This window comes from Mycteria americana, chromosome 6 (genome assembly GCF_035582795.1).
Source record: "Mycteria americana isolate JAX WOST 10 ecotype Jacksonville Zoo and Gardens chromosome 6, USCA_MyAme_1.0, whole genome shotgun sequence".
Classification (NCBI taxonomy): domain Eukaryota; kingdom Metazoa; phylum Chordata; class Aves; order Ciconiiformes; family Ciconiidae; genus Mycteria; species Mycteria americana.
The window spans coordinates 16193043-16203027 of record NC_134370.1 but is presented as its reverse complement, the minus strand read 5'-3'; the positions used below and the strand labels follow the sequence as shown (position 1 = coordinate 16203027).

The following is a 9985-nucleotide window of genomic DNA, read 5'->3' as shown; positions in this document are numbered from 1 at the left end:
AGAGCAAAATATTGTCGTTTCCCTGCAAATAGCAGCTCCCCGAGGGTCTGCTGGTCTGAGAGCCCCCGACCCCATGGTGTTCATGGGAGCTGCTGTGAGGGTCCTGGGCCATGCGAGTGCTGTGCCCACAGCAGTCCCAGGAAATGGGGTAGCCCCCACCACAGCATCCAGGGCAGAGACGTGGGAGAGGTTGTGCTTGGAGAGCACCCCGGGGACACAGCAATTCATGGGGTGCAGCAAGGGGATGTGGGTACACCCGGCACCCCTTGGCCTCAGCAGAGTTTGGGAGGGTGCAGGTGTCCCACGGGAGCACTCTCTGCAGGACTAGCATGCAGGGCTGGGCAGTGAGGGGCTGCCAGCAGGGGAGGGGGCCATGGTGGCTGGATGGTCACCCCCAGCCCTGAGCTGCTCCATGTCCTTTCTGCAACTCAGCCTGTGTTTGCATGACCAACGTGGAGTGAGATGCAAGAGCCTGGGAGCCACGCTGACCACCCATCCTAGGAAATGTGGGGTGACTCTGACCTTCCCAGCCAGGCACAGCGGGGAGGGGGACAAGCCCCCCATCCCATCCTGCTGCTCCCCACTGCTCCCCAGCACTGGGGAAGCACCCCCCTGTGCCAGCATGCTCCAGCTTGCTGCTGTCCCAGGTTGCACTTGCCAGACACCAGCTCTGGAGGCAATGCTCTTTATTAAACACCTTGTGCAGGCAGCTCTTGGCAAGTCCGTGTGCCCAGCAGTGATGTGAACCCCCTGCCCCTAGGAGGTCTCCCTGTCTGTGGTAGGACATCTCTTCCAGCATGGGGATGACGCGCAGCCGTCGGCACAGCCCTGGCACATCCTCGGAGCTCATCCAGGCTGCAGGCTGCAGTGTGGTGAGGTGTCCTGGGAGACGCAGAGCTGATCGAGTGCGAGCAAACTGGCCCTCACTTCCCTCCCCAGTCCCGAGCCTCCTCCACCACCCCCGTCCCACACAGCCCACCCAGGGCAGGGGTCCCACAGTGGGAGGCAGGGGACAGGTCAGGGCAGGCTGGAGCCTGAGCCCTCCAGGGAGCTGCTCTCCAAGGCCCCGTAGCCATCGAGCTTCCTCATCCTGATGAGGTGGGCTGGGATGGAGAAGAAGGAGCGGCGGGTGGCGAAGATGTGGCTGATCTCCATGAAGGTTTTGTTCTTGGTCTCAGGGACGACGAGGTAGACGTACAGGGCTACCAGCAGGCAGACGCCGCAGAAAACCAGGTAGCAAAAGGCACCGGCTGACATCTGGGGACAACGAGAGAGCAGGGACGGGGCAGAGAGCCAGGCACCCCCGCGCTGGGCATGGCACAAGGCAGCACCCCCTCCTGTCACCCTTCCCTGGGCTGGCTCCAGCCAGCACTGAGCTGAGCCAGCAGCACAGGCATCCCTTGGGTTAAGCCTGGCTTGGCACCCTGTCCTGGGGGAGCAGCAGGGCCATGTCCATCCCCTCCTCCTCCCACGGCCCCTCCAGACCGGTACCTGCAAGAAGGGGAAGACGAAGCCGATGGTGAAGTTGCAGAGCCAGTTGAGGGACCCCCCCACAACGTAGGCGGCCGGGCGGTGTGACTGCGTGAAGAGCTCGGCTGTCATCAGGAAGGGGACGCCGGCTGTGGAGGGAGGGGACAGATCGAGGGTACGGGGGACAGGCATGCCTTAGGCACCCCTGGGGTCAAGAGGTCCTGCCCGTCTCAGTCCTGTGGCCAAAGGGCTGGAGCCCAGCAAGACCCACGGGTCAAAGTGGCGGTGCTGGGAGGCCTGGAGGAGACGGGGAGCGTGGGGATGGGTGGACCAGCGTCCTGCCCTTGGTCTCCCTTTGGGATCCGTCTCGGTGGGTGGGTGATGCCCCCCTGACATACCATAGTTGCACCTTGCTGGGTGCTGAGGCCAATTTCACAAGTTACTTGATTGGAACGTTTCAGACTGAGTCAATATCAAGGTAGAACATTTCATCTGGATCCTCATTTTGCAATAATTTTCCTAAATGCTGATATATCAAATCTCATATAGACCACAGGCATAGAGAAATGTGTTCCTGGCACCCTACATAACACCCTTCCCAGCCTCCCTTGATCAAAACGGTTTAGAAAATTTCCTTCTATCAATTAACTAAAGGCTTGGACGCTGTGGCTGATTTAGGCAGGAAAGAAGCAACCACATTTCTAAGCACTGGAATTTCCCACAGGACACAGAAATGCCATTTTCCAGCTGGCTTTTCCCATGTACGGTGAAAAAAACCCAGAATGACTGAAGATGATCGCCCAAGCCAACCTGGCTACTAAAAACTGGACATGGGTTGTGGCTACTTCTCCTGGAAGGACTCGGCCCCTCCTGCCATGTGTCACTGAGCCGGCAGCCCTGGCTCCCCGGACTGTCCCTTTGCTGGAGGGCAGGGTCGGGGGTCCAGCGCACATCCCGGGGCACACGGGGATCTGGCAGGGGACTGTATTTGACATGGTGACATGCCCAGGGTCCCACTGCCTGGGACAGAGCTGACTGGACCTCTTTATAAAAGATGCTCCCAGGGAAAATATAAACCCAAAAAAAGTGCTAAGAAGTGAGGGAGGAGTGGAGCCCCTGACGGACTCTTACTCACAGCTTGCCCAGAAAAGAGATATATATTTTTTTTGTTTTAAAACTCCTATTCATCATTGTTTGTGAACAATGAGCCATTAAAATCCTAATTAAAGATGTAATTACAGTGAATAAAGTCTGGGCTGAGGATGAATTATAGATCCGTTAACAGCTCTGCTAATACATCAACTGGGTAAACCAGTCCAGGTTCCACTCCTCGCTGCTCAAGCCGCTCTCGCGCCTGCGCTTGGTTAAGGGCAGGACGATGCTCTCCAGCCGCACCGTGATGGGAGCTGGTGACACCTCCAGCAGGGCCCGGGGAGGGCTGCCAGGGCTTTCTCCCCGCTTGGCCCGGGAGCAGGGGCGAGGAGGAGGTGGAGCGTCCCCCAGGGATGCATGGGGCTGGAGGGGGTCTCGCTCATGGGGTGCAGCATGATAAACCAGGGCCTGGCTGTGGAGAAGGGGCCAGAGCGCCGGTCTCGCCTCCTGCTTGCAAACTCCGCTGCTCCCCCGGGCCCCCATCCCTGCCCCACCGCTCCCCGCTCCCGCCGGCCCCAGACCCACCTGGTCCCATGCAGAAGCCGGCGATGATGCCGATCACACAGGCGACGCTGAAGTAGCGCATCCAGGGCAGGGCGGTCTGTGGGGGGACACGGGGCTGGGGGATGCTGCCGGGGGGGGGACACCCCAAGCTTCGCACCCAGTGTCCCTGGGACAGGGCTTCACACCTGCCCCTCAGCTCGGCGGCAGCCCTCAGGGACGGTGGCCAGGCGGTATGTGTGGGGCAAAGCTGGTGAGATTTGGCCTGGGCAAAGCTCAGCCGCTCATGATGCTGAGACGTCCCCAGAGCTGCGGGAGCATCCCCCGGGAGCAGGCAGCTGAGGAAGGACCCTGCAGACCTCTCCACCTCCCTGGCATTTCACAGCCGCCTCCCTGGGGACAATTATTTCTGCAGAAAAGCTACCAGAAGCATCAAGATTTTTCCTACATGGATTTGAGGGGGTTTTGTGGCTTGGAAAGAGGCGGCTCACCTCTCATTTCCATACCCGCTCCCTGCCCTGGGGTGATACCCATCCCTTCATCACCCAGCCCTCATTTCGCCCAGTGCTCCAGCCCCAGTCGTGTCAGTGGCCGGGGCGGGTGGCGGTGGCAGGACCCTACCTGCAGCAGCATGGAGACGGTGATGCCGGCCAAGCAGATGCCCATGGCGCAGAAGCCAGTGATGACGAGGGGCCGCCGGCCCAGCTTCTCAATGGTGAAGCACTGCCGAGGGAGAGCAGAGACTGACAGGGCGGTGGGGAGCTCCCCACCAGGACGGGGGCACCCCCTGAACCCCAGATCCAGCTGCAGGTGGGAGGATGCTCCCAGTGGCATCTGGGGATTGGGGGTAGCCCCAGCTCAGAGCTCCAGGGTTGGGGCCAGAGGGTGGGAAGAGCCAGGACTCCAGGGTCCCAGGGTGACCATGCATCGGGTGGCAGCGGGGTCCTGCAGAGCCCCATTAGGGTGCAGGGTCGGGGCTGGCTGGGGTGGCCCCACGGCCGCATTCCCACCGGCGCCGAGCGGAGGTGCTGGGCTGGGCACAGGGTGTTTGGGGGCAGCGGGCAGAGGAGGCAGGGTGCGGGCAGGCAGCGTGGCGGTGGCTGGAGCAGGCAGGGCATTGACAGCAGAACAAATGCCTGTAATTTTATAACCAATCTCGGCAAGTCCATTGGGGGCCATTTGTGGGGCTGCTCCCAAGCAATCCGGCTGCACGATGGGCGGCTGCCGGGGGGCTGGGGCAGCCCCACGACCAGGGCAGGGGAGAAGTGAAGAAGGGGGCAGGGGGGTGGCCGGGGGGCCCCACTCTGCCGTGGGTTGAGATATGGGGAGAGGGGAACAGCCCCCCACTCAGTCCCAGTTTTCTGGGAGCAGCCACCCCCCATCCATCTCTCTAATTGTCAGGGAGCGGATTTAGTGCCGGGTGGCTCAGGCTGGCCCCGGGTGACACTCACAGATGGGACGAGGGCCATAAATCTGCCTGGCCCAGTGCTAACTCTCCAGCTAAATGAGGCCTGGCTGGGGGGGCCGGGGCTGCTAGCCTGGGGGCAGGCCGGTGCTTGGCTGGGGGGGCAGATGGGGACACGTGGCTCTGCTAACAGAGTGACAATGAAATTGGGAGCCAGAAGGAACCACTTAGCCCCCTCTATCATCTCCAACCTGCTCCTTGCCTGGCGTCTCCCCCCCACCCTCCCTGCTACCCACTTACCCCAAAGTTCTCCCACCTCTCCTAGATGTGACACCATAAATTGAGCCCCTCTCATCCTATCTCCCCACCCCATTTCCCTGCCAAACCCTCTGCCCCCCAGCAAAGGGGTTGTGCCGTGGCACAGACGGCACTTGGGGTCCATCCAGTCCCCCCGTTTGATGGTGCTGGGAGCTGGCAACAAGGCTCTGGCACTGAGGGGCTGCATCCATCTGTCCATCCATCACGCACCCCAATCAGCCCTGCAACAACTTCAATGGCGCCAGTGCCCACGATGGCGTAGGGGATCTGGGACACGGGGATCCCGGCGTTCTTGAAGATGATGTTGGTGTAAAACCAGATCTGCCAAGGAGGGGACTTAGCGTGAGCCAGGGGGTCGGAGCTGTGGTGCACTTGAGGAAAGGAGTTGCCAGGTCTCAGCTCAGCTTCTGCAGAGCCAGGTCCCAGCGGGGAGGACCTCCCAGGGCTTACAGCATCGATCCCCGAGAGCTGCATGCCAGCGTTCACCACCACCACTGAGAGGGTTTGCCAGCGGACGGAGCGGTCTCGCAGCAGCTGCCAGACGGAGACCATCTCCATGGAGGAGAGCGACCGCTGCTCCTCCTTCATCTCCTCGATCACGTCCTGCACGTCAGGTGTCCCCAGGAACCGGTGCAGTGCTGTGGGGAGAGAGGGGGTCACGGGCATGCGTCCCCCCATTGCACGTGGATGCTCGTAGGTATGGCACAGGGCAGGGGCAGGGGCTTGGCTCTGCCCTGGCTCAGCCTCCCCACGGGGGACCTCCCTGACCCGTGGGACTGAGCATCCGTAGGAACCGGGGAGATGCCTCACACCATGGTGATGGGCACCATGGAGATGCTATGGCACAACTGGGTGGGAGAGAAGGGCTGAAACATAAGGAGTACGGAGGGCTGTCAGGTCTGGGTATGGAAGGATGCTGTGAAGATGCACCTTGGTCTTGGGAGACCTTGGGCTAGCACCCAGCACCTCCCAGAGCCAGTCCCCACCACAGGACACCCCCTCACCCTCAGTGGCCCCACAGATGTCGTTCCTCTCTATCAGCAGGTACCGCGGGCTCTCGGGGAAGCAATGCAGCAGCAGCAGCTGGAGGGAGGCGGGAATGACCACCACCGACAGGAAAAGGGGCCAGAACCTGTCCTGAGAGGAGTCAAAATGGGACGTGTCACGAGGAGGGCAGAGCAGGGTCCAGCACATGTGGGCTGGGGTATTGTGCTCACCTTGCCCAGCAGCTCCGGGAGGCCCAGGACCTGTGCAAAGAAAACCCCCAGGCAGATGAAGATGCTGGGCATGAGACTCAGGAAACCCCGCAGGTTCTTGGGGGCGATTTCTCCCAGGTAGAGGGGCACCACGCTGAGACAGATACCTGGGGGGGACAGGAGGGACCGGGATGGGAGAGGCAGCAGGGAGAAGGGTGATGAGCCAGACCCTCAGTGCATCTCCTCCCATGCCCAGCACCATCCACAGTGGGGACCCCATGGCCAGGGAGGTGGGCCTGTCTGCCCCATGGAGACCCCCACCGCAGAGCCTGTGGCCATGAGGAATGTGAAGTCTTCCCCAGCCCCCTGGGAATGGGCTGTAGGGGACCGAGTCATGAGGAAGGGGCCATGCAGAGCCCTGCAGCCCAGACAGCACCTACCTGAGTGGAGCCCTGTGACGGAGCGGCCAACAATCACCATCTCAGGGGACCCCAGCTCCCGGCTGAAGCCCATGAAGCCGCCAGCCAGGAGGACGAGGAGAGCACTGCGGCTCAGCGCGCCATTCCTAGCAGGGCACAAGCAGCAGGGCAGCCCCTCCGGCCCACCCCATCACATCCCATCCCTCGACCACCCCGTCCCATGCCACCCCCTTACCTGCCATACCGCTCCACCAGTACCCCCACCAGCAAGGAGCCCACCAGCCCGCCCAGGGCAAAGATGGAGACGGTCAGGGAGTAGAGGAGGGTCAGGGGGCCAGCGGCCAGCCCGTGCCCGTACCGCCGGGACCATGTGGCATTGTAGAAAGCCTTTATGTGCTGTGGGGCAGAGACACACTCATGGGCACCAAATGTGTTGGGAGAAAAGGGAAGACAAGGGAAGACAGGCCCTGTAGGGAAAATGCCATGGGTTTAACTACATGGCAGGAGATGCAGAGCAGAATCAGACTGGGGATGACTGGGATGTGCTGGTCTGGTTGCTCAGCCAGCCAGCCGGCTCAGCCAGCACCAGAGGGGTTTAAGGACAACTTAGAGATGCCACAGGCAGAGCTGGAGCGAGAGCAAGGAGGTTGTGGGGAGATTTCCCCAGCCCCTGCCTTCCAGGGGGACCAGTCTGGGGGGGTACAAGAACACAGGCTCCCATGTCCCTCCCATGGCATCCCTCTCCTTGGACTGCGCTCTGTGAGCGACTGCCCAAGGGAAATACCAGTATTTTGATGGGGGCTGCCAGGTAGCGTTTCCTCCCCCTCCCAAGGAGGGATGCAGAGCCCCTCCCCTGCTCCCGGAGAGGTTGGCCCTCCCTTACCACTGCTGGCGAGTTCACAACAGCCAGGTTGTAGCCATAGAGCATGGAGGAGCCGAAGGACACCAGGAGCGTGACTGACAGCAGGGGGAAGGTGAGGTGCTGGGAGAGAGGAGGAGGGATCAGCACAGCCCCGGCCAGCGAAGCCGGGGCCCAAGGTCACACATGGCATGAGCCACGTTGGGTCACTGCCCCTTTTCTAGTAGGGATGTCCCTGTCCCAGAGCAAAGACCCCAACGTGACAGAGCACTGTGCTGAGCACTGCTTCATGCCACCACCCAGCACCCAGCCCGGCCAGTCCGGCTTCCCCGAGGCTGGTCTCATGGCTGCAGCGTGAGGCTTTACCCTGGCAGTGGCCCAGCTCAGGCTGCTTGTCCCGGCTCCAGGCCAAAGCACCCCTGCCCCTGGGCTGGGAGCGGGCAGTGGGGAGAAAGGGGCAGGCGGAGGAGGGAGAGACACCTGTCCCCCCCCATAGATGGGGGCACCCCAGTGGCACTGCTGCGAGCTGCCCTGTGCACACCTCCCTGCCTGGGAGGCCCAGAGCTGGTGAAAGGTGCAGCTCCTCACGGCGGGTCCCAGCCCCCCCAAACACCACACGCACCCACCTCCTACACCCTTGCCCCCACCAGCGCCTCCATCACCTGCTCTGGCTGCAAGGGGGGACCTTCCCGTGGGGAGCCCATGGCTGCAAAGGGACACCCTGCAGCCCCGACCCAGCCCGGGGGGTTGAGACAAGCCCACCCCGGGATCGGGGTGCCCAGCAGGATCCAAGAGGCATTCAGGGCACACACACACACCCCCCAGCCGCAGGGGCACCCCTGGGTGCTGCATCCGGCTGTCTCCCCAGGAGCAATAAGCATCCCACGGCCCCACAGCGACAGGGCTGTAGTAGGGTGCGGGGTGAGTCTGCGTCCCCCGGGAGCAGCCCCACGTCCCAGCACCCAGACCCCAGCCCTGCAGCAGGGAGCGCACCCCGGCCCTCCCCGCAGCCCCCCCAGCACGGTAGCCGGATCCGTAGCACCCAGCAGCTCCCGGCTCACGAACAGCAAATCCCCGCTAATCCCACCAGGAATCCCGAGCCGGGAAAGGGTGGGGGGGTGTCAGGCCAGGTGCTGGGGGGGGGGGGATACCGTGGGGCAGACGGGGAGAGGGGACGGGGCAGCCCGCCCAGCCCGCAGGGAGCTCACCCCACTGATGTCCCCGCCGGGCTGCGGGGTCCCTTTCCCGACCGTCGGGGCGAGGTTGCAGCCGGAGCGGGGGGAGGGAGGAGGACGGGGGGGGGAGGAAGGCAGCCCCGGTCCGGCGGCCTGGATCGTCTCTCCCATTTTTAGCTGTAAGAAGGAGGGGGAGAGGGAAGGCAGGGGAAGGCAGGGGAAGGGAAGGCAGGGCAGGGCAAGGCAGGGCAGGGCAGGGCAGGGCAGGCAGCCTGGGTGCCCCCGGGGCTCATTGGAGGCGCGTGAGCGGCCGGAGGAGGAGTCCGGGGGCCTTCCCCCTCGCCGGGGGGGGCGGGCAGGGACAGGGGCAGGCCGGCACCTCCGGGCTGCCCAGCCCGCTGAGGGGCCATGGCCAGGCCTGGGGACAGCGGGACCAGCGATGTGATGCTCTGCCACCGTTGAGAGCCCCCTCCAAAGGGGGCTGGCCCCGGGCACGGTAAGCAGGGCAGCATCCCTGCATCACCCCCGAGGCTGGGGGCGAAGGGGCGGCCCCACATCACCCAACAGCCCCAACACACCCCGGCCCCTCTCCCACCCTGACAGAAGTGTGGGGCAGATGTGCCCCATCCTCTGCGGCTCGGGTGGGAGGGCTGGTACCCACACGGCCGTGGCTCAGGGCAGCTGCCTTCCCCGGACACGGAGGGGCACAGCCCCCGGGCCCAGAGAGGAGAGACTCGGCTCACGGCAGCTCAGAGGAATCCAATTTTGCTTCGGCCAGGAACTGCCTCCCCTGCTGCTAATGAAGTGCCTTTAATTAGCAGCCTAATAGCAAGCTCTTAATTTGCCGAACAGCCAGTTGAAAGGATGGGGACCCCACTAAGCCACGGCTGGCAACAGCTCCAAGGGCTTAAAAGGGACAGGCCCCGGCTGGCTGGCCCCACCTCGGGAGGGGTCCCGCGGGGAGCGGGCGGAGGAGCAGGGCTGGGAGAGCCCCGTGGGCACGGGCACCTCTGGGCCTGCCGTGCCCAGCCCCAGCCAGGCTGTCTCGGGTGAGGGAGAGCCCGGGCGCCTCGTCCTCCCACACGGGATGCTCCAGCTTCCATCTCCTCCCTCCTCATGAGCCTCCAGCTCTCCCTGAAAGCACCGCGCCCTCTCCCCCAGCCATGAGCCCTTCCCAGCCTGCCGGCGCTCAGCTTTTCCCAGGGCAGGCACCTGCTCAAGAGCTCCTATGTCTTGCTCAGACTCAGTTTCTCCATGTCTCGGTCGGGGCATTGCCTTTACCTTCATGCGGGTATGCTGGGCGGCTGCAGAGACCTCGGTGACAGGGCCATGGTGGGGAGAGACCTGCAGGGAGCCACGGTCCTTCGGGGTATGGTCCCATTTTGCTCCCAGAGCAGCAGGATGAAGATCCATTTATTGGACATGCCCATGGGTGAGATGACCTGGCGTAGGACATGCAGGAGGACATGCAGCCTGCGGGTACCAGCCAT

General features: G+C 63.2%; 1 protein-coding gene across 1 annotated transcript; it reads right to left on the bottom strand.

Annotated features, from left to right (window-relative positions):
- Window positions 1-999: 999 nt before the first annotated feature.
- On the bottom strand, window positions 1000-9782 carry LOC142411923 (solute carrier family 2, facilitated glucose transporter member 5-like). The gene is made up of 14 exons (XM_075506586.1): window positions 9437-9782; window positions 8875-9026; window positions 8529-8672; window positions 7345-7443; window positions 6697-6857; window positions 6483-6607; window positions 6064-6209; window positions 5851-5983; window positions 5297-5484; window positions 5057-5167; window positions 3745-3846; window positions 3148-3223; window positions 1492-1619; window positions 1000-1257 (listed from the first exon to the last, which is right to left on the bottom strand). Exons 1-14 carry the CDS (start codon window positions 9780-9782, stop codon window positions 1018-1020), a joined length of 2151 nt encoding a protein of 716 aa, XP_075362701.1. The 3' UTR covers window positions 1000-1017.
- Between the last annotated feature and the right edge of the window lie 203 nt (window positions 9783-9985).

Excerpts from the sequence above, each read along its gene's own strand:
- LOC142411923 (XM_075506586.1), bottom strand. The coding sequence starts at position 9,782 with ATGAAGGTAAAGGCAATGCCCCGACCGAGACATGGAGAAACTGAGTCT. Across the intron at positions 5,168-5,296 it reads AGCTCTCGGGGATCGATGCT|ATCTGGTTTTACACCAACAT; the intron begins GTAAGCCCTGGG and ends CCTCCTTGGCAG. Across the intron at positions 1,258-1,491 it reads TCGTCTTCCCCTTCTTGCAG|ATGTCAGCCGGTGCCTTTTG; the intron begins GTACCGGTCTGG and ends CGTTGTCCCCAG.